General features: G+C 43.1%; 2 protein-coding genes and 1 non-coding gene across 4 annotated transcripts in view; 1 reads left to right on the top strand and 2 right to left on the bottom strand.

Moving 5' to 3' along the window:
• Positions 1-3,417: 3,417 nt before the first annotated feature.
• Positions 3,418-15,662, bottom strand: ZBED3 (zinc finger BED-type containing 3). Of its 2 annotated transcripts, none has more exons than XM_036914120.2 (3): positions 15,307-15,662; positions 8,733-8,847; positions 3,418-8,012 (listed from the first exon to the last, which is right to left on the bottom strand). In XM_036914120.2, the coding sequence occupies exon 3, from the start codon at positions 8,005-8,007 to the stop codon at positions 7,330-7,332; it is 678 nt and encodes a 225-aa protein (XP_036770015.2). In that variant the 5' UTR covers positions 8,008-8,012; positions 8,733-8,847; positions 15,307-15,662; the 3' UTR covers positions 3,418-7,329. The 2 variants fall into 2 exon arrangements, with proteins under 2 accessions (XP_036770015.2, XP_036770014.2); XM_036914119.2 differs by having other exon boundaries at positions 15,299-15,427.
• Positions 10,482-10,618, bottom strand: LOC118926826 (small nucleolar RNA SNORA47). The gene has a single exon (XR_005030627.1). It is a non-coding gene; the product is annotated as a small nucleolar RNA SNORA47 (small nucleolar RNA).
• LOC130682657 (uncharacterized) overlaps positions 14,145-16,337 on the top strand; it is a 75,106-nt gene continuing 72,913 nt past the window's right edge. Inside the window, exons 1-2 of the mRNA XM_057497505.1 lie at positions 14,145-14,157; positions 15,092-15,392. Of these exons, the coding sequence (XP_057353488.1) occupies positions 14,145-14,157; positions 15,092-15,392 (314 nt within the window). The remainder of the gene's footprint in view (positions 14,158-15,091; positions 15,393-16,337) is intronic.

The following is a 16,337-nucleotide window of genomic DNA, read 5'->3' as shown; positions in this document are numbered from 1 at the left end:
ATGCCAGAATTTGCATAAATGATCTTACTTAATCATTATAACAACTTAATCATCATAACAAGGTATGTATTATTCCCATTTTACTGGTGAGGAAACAGTTTCAGAGAGGTTAAGGTGATTGCCAAGGTGACACCTAGCATACATGTTTGGAGGCTTTGATTTCATTTATTGTTGTATTTCAACATGTTTATTAATCATAATATTTGAATACTTTTATTTTGGGAGCTTAGATTTTAATACACACTTGACTCCAAAGGCTTGATCAACTATTTGCACATCACTACCCAGCCTTCCTAGTCAGCCAGATCCTCATCAGTGCACAAATTTACAAATGTTCTCAAAACTGTGGAGACCTCTGATTTCCCCCCAGAGGCATCTTTTCACACCCACCTTCCAGGTATCTGTCTCAGAAAAATACATGAGAACTCCCTGCACTGGGCATATAGATTAAGATACATGGAGGAAAGATTAGGACCCCCACTAAAGTGTTGACTTCTGGGGAAAGGGGGCACCCCCATAATACTCATGTCTTTCTCACCTTACCACCACCACCCACCCTAGACCTGGGCTATAATGCTGCCCTTCCTGCAAATGTCTAGGTCCTAATCCCTGGAAACTCAGTATGTTAACCTGGCAGGGGAGAATTAAGTTGCAGATAGAATTAGATTGTTAACCAACTGACCTAAGATATGCAGAGCACACATTAAATGTGGAAAAGTGAGTCAGTGTGATGCAATGTGAGAAAGACTGGCCCTTGCTGGCCTTGAAGGTAGAAGAGGCCACAAGCCAAGGAATGTGGGCAGACTTTAAAACCTGGAAAAGGCAAATAATGGATTCTTTCCTAGAGTCTCTGGAAAAGAACACAGCCCTGCCAACATTTTGAGATACATCTCAGACTAATGACCTATAGAACTGTATGATAAATTTGTGTTGCTTTTAGCCACTCTGTTTGTGGTAGTTGGTTACAGCAGCAATAGGAAACTAACACAAAGGCTAACCTCTCCTCCTCTGGCAAAACTGGCTGTCTTACCCCAGCACCAGAGCCTATGGATGAGAAGTAGCCAACATTAACCCAAGGGTCAGAAGGCACTCAGGCCAGGACACAGAGGTCCCATAACTGGTGAAGAGGTGGGCCAGAAGAGAGGCCTAGAAGGAAGCACAGCTGTTTGGTCCTGGTATGACTGGAATCCGCGGATTGAGCAGCCTCCAGTCTGCTCCTCCGAAGCTGTGTGGTGGTCTTCAGTGGGTCATGCCACCTTGTTGAAGTGTGGGGCCTCATTTGTAAAATTTGAACAGTTACACAGAGTGTAGTATGGGGGAGCATGCTCATTACTGCTGCATGTGATTTCATTTCTTGGGAGTGAGTCTGATAGGGTTAGTACCTTAGTGTTGTGGAAGAAGTTTGACAAACTACTGTTATTTTAAATAATCATGCATATATGACTTTCAACATTTTCTTCTAAATCTGCAGTTAACAAAAGTCCAGTTAAACAGAGCAACTGATTCAATCAAAGGTTGATTGATGTTTCATTGTATTTCATGTAATCATACCATGTTAGGGCCAAAGGGGACCTGGATGATCACCTCATCCATTTTCCAGAAAAAGCAGATTCAGGTTGTGGAAAGGTATGAGTTCAAATCTAGAATTCCCTAATGAGTCCATGGCAACAAAAGCCCAGTCTTTATCAATCCCTTCTAAGATATGAAGGACATGAACAGCTATTTAAAGTAGAAACTCAGTCCAAACCAAGCCAAGCCTTTCCCTCCTCCAGCCAAGGATGACAACTTAGCTGTATAAAAGGGCCTTGCTGTTTCAGCCTTGGTTGTCATTAACCTGCTTTACCTACACCCCAAATTTCAACCTAAAGAAGTGACTGATAACTACATGATAGCAGGGGATCAGGAGTTGGGTTTGGAGCATTCTGTGCCCTAGCCTGCACCTCAGCACTGTCAAAGGCAGGTCCCTTGTTGAAGTGTGGAGCCTCATTTGTAAAACATGAACCGGGTGGTGCTATTTTAGCAAATGTGGTTACATAAATCAGAGAAGCTGTGCCGATAAGGGTGTTGGGGGATCAGCAGTGATAGCTGTGTGAACAGACTATGCTACAGCCAGATGGGATGGGCCCTGGAATCCATCTCTGCTCTTGCAAACCCCTCTGTATAGCGGCAGGAGACCCACTCGGCGGGTCGGTTCTGATAGCCCCTGTATTTTGTCCGGTGAGCCAGCAGAAGCCTGCAAGTCCAAAGAAGAACATCTGTTGAGGAGGTTGGAGTCAGGTGAGCCACTATGCCACCGTCTCCTGATAGTGGGCAAGCCCCTCGGGCTTATTTTTCTCCTTTTGTCACAAAACAGGGTTGAACTGGACAAGGACTGCATTTCTTGTTTTAGCTTTTCACTCTTTTATTTTTCTGTTATTCAGGCTGGATAACCTCTATTGTCATACCTTGAAATCCACTGATTATTTCTCTCACCAGCTCACATATGCTGTTGTTCCCCTCTAGTGACTTTTAAAAATTTCAGTTACTGTACTTTTTCAACTCCATATAGAATTTCTATATGGTTATTTTTATATGATCTGCCTCTTTACTAATATTATCTATTTGATAAGTCATTGTCATCATACTGCTCTGTAATACTTTTTTTTTCTTTCGGTATCATTAATGTATAATTACATGAGCAACATTATGGTTATTAGACTCCCCCCATTATCAAGTCCCCACCACATACGCCATTAGTCACTGTCTATCAGCGTAGTAAGATGCTATAGAATCACGACTTGTCTTCTCTGTTATACTGCTTTCCTCGTGTTCCCCCCCCTACATTATACATGCTAGCCATAATGACCCTTTTCCCCCCTATCCCTCCCTTCCCACCCATCCTCCCCAGTCCCTTTCCCTTTGGTAACTGTTTGTCCATTCTTGGGTTCTGTGAGTATGCTGCTGTTTTGTTCCTTCAGTGCATTTCTTTCTAGGCTTTTCTGGAAGTGAGGATATATCAACCCTTGTATTGGAGGTTTTGTTTAAGGAAGCTGAATGTTGATGGTAAGGATTTTTCATTTGTGAAATATAATTTTTATAAGAGTAATGCATGCTTGGCATAAAAAAAATTACAGCCATGAAGGAGTGTATAAAACACAAAGTAAAATCTCTTTCCTTAACTACCAGGACCAGCACTTGGTCATCATCAGGCTAATTGCTCTCCCTGCCCCTGCACAGGCTGCCCAGTACTCCCATTAGCCATCTTTTTGAGGGAGTGGTTAAGATTCTAAAAGTCAGTATTTGCTTGTGTTAATAGTTCTAACAATGGGTGAAATAGAAAACACATTTGTAGCAGCTTTTTTTTCCCTCCTGAAAGGTCCAAGTTCAGATCTTACAGCCTGACTCTTAAATCTACATGAAGAAGTTAAATTTCAGTACTTAATAGAAGTAACTTAAACTGTTTATTAGAGTATGTAAAAATAGCAGGAAGATGAATAAAATACTAAAATGTTAAAAGTAGTTTTACTAATGTGACAGGACTTTGGGGGATTGTTTTTTTCCTACTGTTCTTCCTAGATTGGGGCACTGCGTTTGGTGGTACCTACATGATGAAAAAAAACAGGGTCAACAAAAGCATTCCCTATAAGGGCGTCCTAGTAGTCTATTGGAGTCAAACCAAACAGTCCAATAGCTGATACTAAATCTTTACTGACTAAACAGCTTAAAAGTTATTATTGCTCTTTCCTTTCAGGCTATTTCTTTTGTTATGAATTCTCAATGTAAGATAAATGAATAATTACAGTAAAAATTACAGGAAAACTAACTTGTGAAAATCTTAAAACACACTGAATGGGTTCAATGCCTCAAATATTCACTGAGCAGCTTTCTGAATTCAAGGCACTGTGGGAATAGGATGAGTGAACTTCATCCCTACCCACCAGGGCTCAGGGTCTGGCAAGAAAAGAAGACTGCCCACATAACCATATGCTAAATGGCCTGTTCTAAGGGTTGTGAGATAAAAAATGCTATATGGTATCCAAAGAAGTAAGGAAGCATCTCTAAATGAGGAATCAAGGAAAGCTTCATGCAGGCAGTAGAACTTGAGCTTGGTCTTAGAAAACAGGTGGAATTTTCATACTCAGATTGAAAGGGTTTTTTAAGTGGAAGAAAGGTAAACAGAGGTGACAAGACCAGGGTACCTCAGGAAGAACAAGGAGTCCAATTTGGCTGGAGCATACAGTACATGTAGGAGGGGGACAGAGATTGGCACCAGAGTGGGGGGACTTCAATGTCAGGCTATGACGTTGAAGCTTGTAAATGATGGGTGGTCTTGGTTGGGGGGTACTTTTGAGCAGGAAATGTAATATAGCTAGTGTTGGCTTAGGACCGTTCCTTTGGTCAAGTTGACTGCTAGGTAAGGGACAGTCAGGAAGACAAGAAAGAGAAGATGAACCCCAGATGAATTATAAATGAGGCCTCAGCTTGGCAGGTGGCTTCAGAAGGAAGACAGGTATGATACTTTGTAGAAACAGACTCAGTAGCATAGGAGCCAACGATTCAGTAAGACTGGATCCAAAGCATTCTGCCTTGACATTACTTAGCTCTCGAGCCTTTCTTCCTCCAAAATGGGCGTAAGAGTACTTAAGTCATGGGATTGCTGCATGGTAGGCAATTATTTTTGTAAAGCATTTAGCACAGCTCTGGCAAATGGTGAATATTCAGTATATGTTAATGTCACTGATGATACTACCTGGAATCAGAAAGGAAACAGGTGTCAGCTTGGTGACTGAGGAACAAGGGTGACAGTTCAGCAGCCAGGAGGATGGCATCTGAAGGTAGAGACTGGATTTGGATCCCAACTCTAGTGCTTACCAGCTGTGATCTTGTACAAGCTACTTAACCCTTCTCTGTTTCCTTAGCTGTAAAATGGGCATAGTATTAATACCTCTGCAGGGAGCTGCTATAAGAATAAAGTGAGATAATACTTGAAAAGTGTACAATATGTATCTAACACATTTTACAAGCCCAGTAAATGTTAGGTATTGGGTGAGGAGGGGTGAGGGGCCAGGTGTGGGGTTGAGTAGATTTGCCCCTATCTGCAGTGGCAGGATATGTAAGTACAGGTGAAGACCTGTACCAGGGATTAGACATGAAGGACACAACCAGAACGAATACTCAAGGCTGGAGGTAGTCAGGAGTTGCTGGCACAGAGGTGATTTTGTAGCACTACAGGTAGATGAGGCAAGAATGAGTACATACATTGGCCTAAGGAAACAATCAGACAAATCCAGAATACAGAGTGTTCTGTAAGACATGGCCAGGTCTCTTCAAAAAGTGTCATAGGAAAAAAAAATAGGGGGCTGTTTTAGACCAGAAGAGACTAAAATTATAATCAATTATATGAACCTTGATTTGCCCTGTTTTTTAGAAGATGAAAAGGCATTTTTGGGACAATTGGGGGAATTTTGATCAAGGTGTATTAGAGGCTATTAGGACATGCATGCTAAACTACTTAAGGTTGAGATGGCATGCATGTTTGGGGAGTAGGGAAAAAAAGTAAATACAGGAAAATGTTATTCTGTCTGGGTGGAGAACATATGTAGGGTATTCATTGTACTAGCCTTTCAAAATTTTCTGGGTGCTTTAAAATCTTCAATTTTCAAAAAGATGAGAAAAAAGAGACCTGAAGATAAATTGTTTGGGAAGCAATGTAAAACAGGAAAAGGAATTCTCTGGAGGAACAAACTCCACCTATCAGAAAAGAAATTTCAGGGAGATGAAGCAAAATGAAGGTTGAAAATAAATTATATACAGCCATTGGGAAATTGTAGTGGATTGTTAAGAGTCCGATGTTGTGTGGAAAGCTGACCACGAGTGAAGGAGTAAAGAGTGGGGAAGACATACAGGCAGCAAGGACTATTCCACTGGATGTTCATTCCAGAGCACCCAGGCTGGGGGGGCATCCTTTTCAGTACAAGGGAGACTGGGCATTGATGAAGAAGAGGAAGAGTCTGAGCAAGGAAGGGATGAAAACGGAAGACGTGGCATCATATGGGAGGGATGCCTTATCCTTTGGCTCCGAAGAGAGGATCATGGCAATGTCGGGAAGTGCTCTTTCTAATGAGGCTTGGGGCCATGTCTTGCTAATAAGGTGGGCAGATGGGGGCAGAAAAATGGGGACATTTACCACAGCTGCTACTGGGTGTGAAGCTGGGGAAGGAAGACAGTTGAGGTGAGATAGGGTGCTGTTAGTACTGTTGGTAAGCTGGGGAGGGAGCAACGAGGGGTTCTCCAGAGACTGCCCTGTAAGGCACTAGAGATGACAGGGTAAAAGCAGCCATGGAAACTGGATAAAATGAGAGTTCCTGTGGCCAGGATTCTCACCTGGCCCTGGTTGACTAGCTCACTGCACACCCATGGGCAATACATTGCTGTTGACTATATGAACAGCTCCACCCAGGGCTCTGCGCGTGACATGGTAGCACGGCTGCAAGGCTTCAGAGCAGAGGCTGGAGTAGTGGCAGTGCCAAGGACAGTAGGCCCAGAGGACGGCTTTGCAGGACGACTGTGCAGAGAGCCCCAGAGGGCAGCTGTGCGGGACGGCTGTGAAGGCAGAGAGAACCAGGGTACGGCTGTGCGGACAGAGGGGCCCAGAGGCAGAGACCAGCTTGCTGCATGCAGACTCGCTCTGAGTGAACGGGATTCTAGTGACTGACCTGCCACCTGGAAATTAAGTTGGGTATAACCCTTTCACCCCAAGAACGTTTTGCTGTCAATTTTTTTGGTCACATTGCGTCCATAGTGAACTTGCCGGGGGCTGAAACCCACTGCTAGACAGAAACTAAACGGCCCCCTTTTCAGAACTTGGTGCTGGGCAAAGGCTACTCATCAAAGATCGTCTCATTAGGAAATGAGTAAAAATCTCCTTTAGGTAAAATGCTTTATCATTTTCATGCACTGTCCACCCTAAGTTGCCACAGCTAGTGTACAAGCTCCTGGTGTGATAGTCTTTGGTGTGTAACCAAGCCTCTGCCCTTCAGTTACCAGGTGCAAGGCTCAGGCGGTCTAGGTTAACCGGGCTGCTCGAGCTCTCATTCCAAAGGCAGGCAGAGGACGACTAACCCTGGCATGGATATCCACCAAAGGCCAAAAGCAAAGGAGGCCAATGAATCTTGCGCTCCCAGGCACCCCAGAGCGGAAGTGATTTTAGGTTCTGCTCTGGCTTCCAAAGTACTTCTCAAGGCTCCACATCTAGAGATTGCGACTCAGCTCCCGGGTGACGGTGAAGACGGTGGTCCGGTCCCACACCTGGGAGTAGCGCTTGCACGGGGTGGTGGAAGTGGCCAAATCCTACATTAGAATCTTCGTGATTATGCTGCCAGCCCTCTCCTTTTTGGGCTCCTCTTTCAGCGAGCCTGTGGCCAAGGCGCCTTCGCGGCGGCTCACTTCCCGCAGCCGCGCCTGCAGCGCCTCCCTCTCGGCCTGCAGCTCGCGCCGCGCCTGGGCGGCCGCGCGCTCCTCCTCCTGCAGGGCTCTCCGCCTTCGCTCCAGGGCGCGCTCGCCCTGCTCCACGGCCGCCTCGCGCCGCGCCAGCTCCCGCTCACGCAGGCTACCGCGCAGGGCCAGCGCACCCATCTGCTCCAGCAGGCGCGCCCAGTCGCCCTCGGCGGCGACGGCGGGGCCGGAAGGTGGCGGCGGGCAGGGAGCGGCAGGCGGCCGGCGGCCGGCGCTCTTCTCCAGGTCCCGCGGGTGCGCGCTCTTCAGGTGCTTCCACAGCGCCGCGGTGCCCGCGTGGAGGCCCGGGCCGCGGCTCACCTGCTCGCCGCACAGCCGGCAAGTGGCCCAATGGCCAGCCACGTGCCCCGGGCGGGCTGGGGCCAGGTGAAAGTACCCCCAGGCCTCGGAGTACGGCGCCCCCAGGTGGCCAAGAGGCGCCGGAGCCAGGCCGGGACACTGGATGTCCTGCGCCGCCGCGGCGTCCGGCCCGCCGCTCTCTTCCATGGTCACGGGCAGCTCGTCGTCCCTCATTCTCTCTGCAGCGTGTGCACATGGAAGGAGAAAGAGGTAAGAACGACAAGATTGCATATACACATCGCCCCGACGCACAGAACTTCTATGACCATAATTAGCCTGCGAAGAAATCCTGCCCCCTCTTACTATACACAGAAATGCTGTGGTTAGTTTGGGTGGGTACCTGGGCTGCTTTTTCAGTATTGCCTGTTGTTGATTCCTCAGAACAAAATGTTTATCATGTCTAGCCCTTCTTTCTTTAACTAGGAATTCTCTTCGAAATCGAACGGGTGCCCAACTAACAAGTACTTACATTAAAAAATGAGAATCTGAGCTTCTTAAATGGAAAGAATTAGCTAAATAGGCAGCTGTATGTAGGTCAGTTTTAACTAGTCTTCACTGTTTTAAAAAAAAAGTTCCTGTTTTTTCTCTTCAGAGCAAGAGCAAGGCTCCATTTTGTATTGTCCTCCCAGTGTTGCAGAGCAAACTTTAGAAATGGGCAGGAAATAAAGCTTTAGGAATGAAAAATTTGTTCTTAAACTTCAGGGGTGAGCGTGCCAGTGGTGAACTACCTTTTAAAAAACTTACAGTGAAGGAGCTATTTTCAAGATAATATCTTTGTTTTTGTGATTTTAAAACAATGTGCTTGTGAGAGAAATGGCAGTACTAAAAACCATTAAAATGTTTACAAAATATGCACATTTAGGAAGTAGCAGTATACAAAGCAGTTTTCTAAACTTTACCTTTAACTTAGTTGGTGGGCCATGTCCTCAGGGCCTTGAGGTTTGCAGCCAATCCAAGTTCTCAGGTAGAAACACTGTAGCATGACTGCTGAGTTCTGAAGAACCATCAATAGTGCTAGGAGTAAATTCAGAGGACAGGAGGTCAAGTAAAGGAAATTCAGTTAAACAGCCCTTAAGGTAGATCCTAGAAATCCTGCCTGATGCCATGTCCTTCTGGTGTTCATTTTTTTCTGACCTCTAGTCATAAAACAAAAACCATCTATACTTGTTCCTCCCAGTTAAATGGTTCCCGCTATATATTTGCAGGATAAAGAGTTTTATCAATAAATACTTTTAGTTAAGGAAGAAAAAGGAAGAAGTTTAGCTTCTTGCTTTGTTCAACAAATATCTGTTGTTAAAGGGATCTAAACAGAACTCAGTGACCATCACTACAAAGTCTTTTCTATAAGAAACAATTTACCACTGCAATAACCTGTCAAACAAGGAGAGGACAGAAAGGTGAAGTTTATTCTTTAGGAAATAACTTTCCACAAAGGACCAAAATGTGTGATTCTACACAAATTTGCTTTGAAATTTAAAAACAGTAATAAGAGAACACATGGTAGACTTGGAGCTCTTCTAAGAACTTATTTCAGGGGGAAAATTGAGGCCAAGATGGGAGAATGATGCACGTTGGGATACCCAGTGCTACTCTTATACTGTCAGGGTTTGAACCAGCAGCAGTACACATGATAAAGTTCCAGAATCTCTTCTATTAAACACTACTAGGAATGACTGAGGTAAGGATGAGAACAGGAAAAATAAGTTGTTATAATGATAGTAGTATTTAGTGTAAACTTTAATTCAGTTGCTAATAGTCTTGTTACAGATGCATTACAATTTTCTAAATCTCATATTTTTTCCCACCAAGAAACTCAGCATCAGGCATGACATTTAATCTATCTCTTGAATTAAAAAAAATACTGAATTTACCAGACTCTTCAAAAAAGACAAGTACTAGGCCTCTTCTAACAAAATAAACAGCTATTTATCTTCTGATACAGTATGCATTGATTTGAATGTGATTAAGCATGGTGACCAATATAAAAGGTCTTTAGAAATTAAAGGTTAGATATCCCACAAGAGAGTTATTAAATCACTGAAGTCCACAAAACAAGAGGTGGGATAGGAGGGGAGTTTCAGACCACTTTCGAAGATAATCTTTTTATGGTTAGCAAACATTACAGTTATGTAACATTACAGTTAGTATACAGAATCAGATTTTAGTCTTAGAATTGTTTTTGTTGCCTAACTTTACCTAAAATTTTTTCTATACCTTCTTTTTTTAGAATTTTATTCATTGTACATTAGAATCTTATCTTTCCAGAGTTCCTTTTTAAGATTACTAGACATACACAAAACTAGAGACAATAGGATTATGAATCCCTATATTTATTTTATAAATTTAAAAAGATTTAAAGTTCTCGAATATCAAAACTATCGCTCTGCATTCTGATAGGCTCTCTTGAGCTGGTGGTTGAAATTGTGCAGAAGCTTCAGACACTCATGACTGATGTGCCTTTAAAGTGCTAGAGATGACTAATGATGTCTCTGGGTTTCTTCAAAATCTGGATGCCCAGAGGGTACCACATACATGAATGTCATCTGCTATGAGTTAAGGTAGAAATGAGGGTGAGAAGCACTGATTTTGATGTCTGAATCCTTAAGATTTAATGGAACACCTCATCTGAGCCAGGGGCAGGCAGCACCAAAATGTCGGCCAGCACAGCGCTGCCCCTCTGAGGGTGGCAGAGGGACATCCTCTGCCTTGGCAGGCCTTGGCTCTCGGAGGTCTAACCAGTGAAAGGCAGCACAGTATGGAACTGCCCCACCTTCTCAGTCCTCCGCACACAGCTACATTCTGGCTTAATGCAATCTTCTGGGCAGACTCAGTATCTAAAGAGTGACCAGCAGTCAGTGGCCACAAGTCATAACAGCCTTCCTAGCTCTGCTGAACAACTCCTGAGCTCATTTCAACCATCCCTATAGTGCAGAGGAAGAGAGCCTCCTAGTCAGTCATCTTGGCCTGGAAGAGAAGCTTGAGAACCTTGTCACAACCCTAATCTACAAAGAGCTCTTACAAACTTACAAGAAAAAGACAACCCAATTGAAAAATGGGCAAGAAATATAAGTAGGCAAAATGACCTAGGAGCAAAATCAAATGGCTAGAAATTTGTGAAAAGATGCACAGTATTACTTATATTCAGGGAAGTGCTATTAAAGTAACAATAAGGTGTCATTTTAGATTCATCACACTGACAAAAACAAAGAGGTCTGTCAGCCAGAGCTAGAAGGGAGGCAGAGAAAAGGGTATGCTCATGTATCACTAGTGGATATGTGATGACTTTTAGGAAAGCAATCTGGCAATTTCTGTTAATTAAAAATGGATATAATCAGGAATCCCACCCATGAGAATCTTTGTAGAGCTATAAGTAATATATATTAGAGTGTTTACTACAGTATTATTTATAATGGCACAAAACGGGAAACAAGGGAATGCCTATCAAGAGGATGGTTGGGTAAGAATGTGAGTTCATACCAGGGAATATTATGCAGCTGTTAAAGGATGGATTGGAGCTCTGCTAGATGACCTAGAAGGATTTCTGGAGGAATTGTTTAGGAAGAAAGGCAATTTGCAGGAAAGTGTGTATAATATCTCATATAATATAGAGGTCTGTATAGGGTGTATGTATTATATATATTTTAAACGAATTTTTATTACACAAAGGTTTTCACATGATTGGATATTTTTCTGCTTTGTACACAATTACTCTCTCCACAGAGAGGCTGCCTCTTAATGCTTTCATCTGGTTAGGGCAAGCACGAAAATCCTGATTTTAAGGGAATAGTAGTAAAAAGTCCTCAGTGATTTAAGTTGAAAGCAGTACAGTGGTACACGGCTCTTGTACTCAGTTATCAGGAATATACAAATGGTTTTTATTCAAAAACACAAAATTATCTGTAGGCATGGACAATGACAGCAGTAAACTATTAGATGTTGTCAGCTGAAACCAGTAACTGATGGTTATGTACATGCATATAAAGAAAATAAGGAAGGAGGAACTCTATGAGGGGGTGGCAGCTGACAAGAAGGGAAGAGGTCAACACAAAAGGAAAACAAAAAACGTACTAAGAACATGCCCATAGTCATGTGTGTACATTTAGGTAATGTATTATATAGAAGAGTCTATACATAATTTTATAAAACAATCAGGCATGTAAGCTCAGGCAGGGCTAGGCAGCCTTATGTGTGGAGACTGGGGGGATAGTCCCCTGGGGCCCTGAGTGCTGCCATCTGGCCTCTGAGGGAACCGGTGCCTGAGGATGAGCAGTGTTGGGTAGGCCTGAGCAGAAGATTCCATAGCCAAAGGAGGTGCAGGATGCGATGGGGTGGCACCTACCTCACTCATCCCCCTAGCACAGGGCATGCCGCACTAAAGGCAATGAGCCTGACTCTACATTCCTTAGACCCAGATCACCAGAGTCTGTCTCCCCATCTGTTAATGGAAATAAAATTATCTACTTCTTAACCGGTGGCTGAAGTCAGATAAGGCAAATGATCTCACTGTTGTACTTTCCTATATAATTGATATAAGTTCAAGTCATGAACAAAAATAAGCTACCAGTATTTACTGCTCAAGCATGCCCACATTAAGATCTTAGTGGCTAAAAGCAGTGTTATTTTTCTCTTTGACATTCTATTATTCAATTCAGTAGGTAGTTTAAGTTAGAAGAATTCCCTTAAGGATATCTGAATACAAAAACCAAATAAAAAAATATCATTCTTCTACTTCCCCTCCCCAACCAAATTTATTTTTGATTTCTACATTGGCCTTCATGCAAAACAGGTTGATCATCACTCAGGTGGAAGGCAATGGGGCGGTCTGTTTAGCTGGAGCCCTGTGAGCATTCCTTTCTTACCAAGTACCCCCCAAAACATATATGCATTAACTGTATGGGTAGCTAACAAAGAGAAAATGAAAAATAAGAGCTTAACTTTTCCTTAAACAGTTTTTAAACTAACAGAAAGGTGCTAATGAATGTGATTATTTTGTTTACATTCATTCACTCCATCCACTCTTTGATTCAAATGCTCAGTGGTGCACCTGCTCAGGGTCAGGCACATGCTTGCTGCTCAGGATGCCAAGAGGAGAACAGCATAGTTCCTGCTCTCCGTTAAGTCCCCCATCTGGTGGGGAGAGATGCTTCCAGCAACAGTTCTGATACCTGTGGTAAAGGTCAGAGTAGTGTTCACGCACAGTGAATTCCATTACACAGTGTCTACACTGGGGAAGGGGTGGGCCTTGGGGTCCTAACACAGGTCATGCAGACACTCCTGCTTCGGCAGCCCTTCCCTTCTTACCTCCCTCAGGGTACAGAATTCACACAAACACATTACCACTAGAGCTCACTCTCATAATATTCTAAATCTTTAGTTGTATAAGTAGGCTTCCAAGCTCCTACTTTAAAGTAACATTTCTTAAAGCATCATGAAAGCACTGCTCGCATTAAATTAATAGTGGAAAATTTTGAGTCCAATTTTGAGGGAAAAAACTGAAAAAAGGGTAGATTTTAGCTATTTCATGGAAGGAGAGAGAGTAGTGTTGGTACCACACCTTTGAACTCCCCTATGGTGGATTTCATTTGCATATCTAGTATCTGGAAAGGATGATAAGTCTAAGCCTGTGGAAAATAATTAATGTTAATTGAGAATCATCCTATAACCCCCCTACAAAGTTAATTTTATTACTGTATACTTATGCTTGTACATATACATTATAGTTAGGGAGGCTAAAGGGCAAAGAACCAGATAATGTTCTCAAAAGGAAATACCTAATGAATTACAGTTTTATTTGTCCTTACATAGTCAAGGCTAATCACTTCAGTTGAATTAATCAGGCATAGTTACAAACAAGTATGTGTAGGTTGAGCCTGGATCCTAGGTAAGAAATTCACACTAATGTGAAATCCATACAGACTTGTGTGGAAACACTGACAGTTTCATTCACTTCATCCAACCCTGACTTTAATCAAAGCAAACATAATAATTGAAACAAATAATTAGCCTTACCGACTGAAGAAGTATCAAGGAAACCACAATTTATTCAGCTGTTTACCTATCTCTATTGAAATATTATTTACTGCCATGTATTCATCTATTTATAAATAGATTCAGATAGAAAAATTAGACCAGAATCACCAGGCTAAAAAGACTTAGGTGAAGTTAAAAAGCAAGTAAAAATGTCTCCAAACTGTAAAGTGTAGATACCTGGGTCAGGGAATAAAGGGTTAAATGTAAAAATATTTAGGAAAAGGTTATGCATTGACTGTTAAAAATACTGGGCCCATGGCTAATTATTTGGTGAATCAGAGATGCTGTCTATCCGTAAGCAAATTCTTAGATACCTGAAACCATTAGCTAAAAGGCTCAGAAGTATTCTCCATTAATGCATTTTTAAAAATGGAAATTATAGAGTATTCTGTGCAGAAGTAGACCTTTATTTCAAGTCTATTTTACTTAATACATATGTTCCTAAAAGGAAAGGTGTTGATACATTTTTATCTTGTAAAAATTCATAGTTTAATATGAATTAGAGGGATTTAAAGCTGTCCTACTTTGAAGGTGTTGCAACACAAAGATTTTTTAAATTGAGACTTACCTGGCTTTGATTCTTGGCCTTTTTACACATTGTTGAGTACTTTTTATTATGGGTTGCCTGAAGCTATGTTTGGCCAAAAAGGGTATACAACTAATACATTAATGAAAAGTGCAGCAAATAATTATCCTAATTATGTCAATTTATTAAGCTTTTTATACAATAGTTTCTCTTAAACACCCTATCCTTGTAGTCTGGGCTAATTAGAAGTTTGGATGGTAGCTGGTACTTACAGTTTTGCCTCCAAGGAGGGAAAAATAATTTTGCTGGATAAGCTTTGGGCATTTGGTTAGTGTTAAGTCAGTACAGCAAACTACTCTGACGTACTCCAAAGGGATCAGAAAATTCTTTTGTTTGAGCGCCATAGAGGTGGGGGAAGGGATTCTGGTTGGAGCATCTGGCTTGCTTTCAGTTTCTCCTCGCCAAAGTGGGAAACATTAAGAAAGTCGTAATTAGAGAAAAGAGCACACTACAGGGTACCCAATCACTTGCACTGTTGAAAGTATGAATGCAGTAAGTAATTTCAATAAGGGGAGAGCAGATTTGATAATCCCGAGTAACTTTTTTTAGGGGACAAAGTAGAGGAGCAAAAATGAGGTGCTCAAAGAAATTAAACAGTGCCTTTATGCAGAAAAGGGAGCCAAATGCCTCTTTTATAATAAGGACAACCTGACCACGGAGAAGGAAGGGCACGTCCGTACCCCGTGCGCGAGCGAACCTGTCATAACATCGTCCGGGCCACCTGTGGTCCCCGAGGCCGGGATTGGACTGCAGGCTCACTCGGCCCCGGCCCGGGCAGCCTCCCACCCCCTGGCCACCGCGGCCCGACCCGGCCTCCAGGGGCCCCGGGGTACCCCGACCCACACTCACCCCCTCACCCCTGCAGCTCGGTGCCGCGGGAGGCGGGCTGGGAGCCCAAGATCCACGCAGACCCCATCCGGGCTCTTCGCAGACATTTTGTTTTGTAGGGAAATCTCCGCGCGTCTCCCTTAAAGAAACAGCACTCAATTCACAAATCGGGGGGCAAAACGGGGGTCGGTAACGTGTGGCGTGCAGCAGAAAGGGCTGGGAAATCACTCCGAAACCATCCAGGTCCATGACTGACAGACTTGTGTTTGCAAAGGTTTAAAAATGCTGCAGCAGCTTAGTGTTCTTCAGAGACAGAATTTTTGTTTTATATCTTCACATTAACCTTCCAAGACCTGGATTCCCGCCCGGTCTGAGTGCAGTTTGCGTCCTTTCACGTGGGAGGTGTGTGATGGCTCCAGTGGTTGGAAACAATCCTCCGAACCAAGGTCTGCACAGGAAAAGGTAGACCTCACCGGTGTTCACTACAGTGCAATAACACTAGCATGGTGTATCTGTTCACTTTTGATAGGTTATGCTGAGGTAACAACCCCAACAACTCAGTGATTTACAATAAACATTCATTTCTCAAGTAAATTATGTCTGCTGCAGGCCGCTTTGGCTCTACTCCAGTTTCTTTTATTCCAGGCTCCAGGCTGAAAGATCAGCTTTTGGGGGACACACCCACTGTTTGCTGGTGAGACAGGGACTGTGGATGTAGTCAGAGTAGGGTGAGGGCCTCCGGAAAAAGCAAGGCAGGATATTTGCAGTCAGAGCAATGTAAGTACATGCAATGAAACCCCCCCTACTAAAACTCTTATGTTGAACATTAAGCCCTAGAGTCATTCTTCAGTGAGATCAGTTAATGTTCCCCAGATAAAGAAGAGTAGCACATGTCTTATTATGCTAATCATTTGTAACCATGTGTAAGATTCACTTTAGCATACTAAAAGGCCCAGGCCTATGTGCTGTCTTTCCTCCTTCAGATCTGACAGGTGATTTTGCAAACTGAGCAACTAATTTAGCATGCAGACCCAGCTGTAGACAGGATGGTAAAAGGTAG

The sequence above is a fragment of the Manis pentadactyla genome, chromosome 2, assembly GCF_030020395.1.
Source record: "Manis pentadactyla isolate mManPen7 chromosome 2, mManPen7.hap1, whole genome shotgun sequence".
NCBI lineage: Eukaryota > Metazoa > Chordata > Mammalia > Pholidota > Manidae > Manis > Manis pentadactyla.
The sequence above is the reverse complement of the archived record's forward strand: the minus strand, read 5'-3'. Positions and strand labels throughout refer to the sequence as shown.

Excerpts from the sequence above, each read along its gene's own strand:
- ZBED3 (XM_036914120.2), bottom strand. The coding sequence starts at position 8,007 with ATGAGGGACGACGAGCTGCCCGTGACCATGGAAGAGAGCGGCGGGCCG.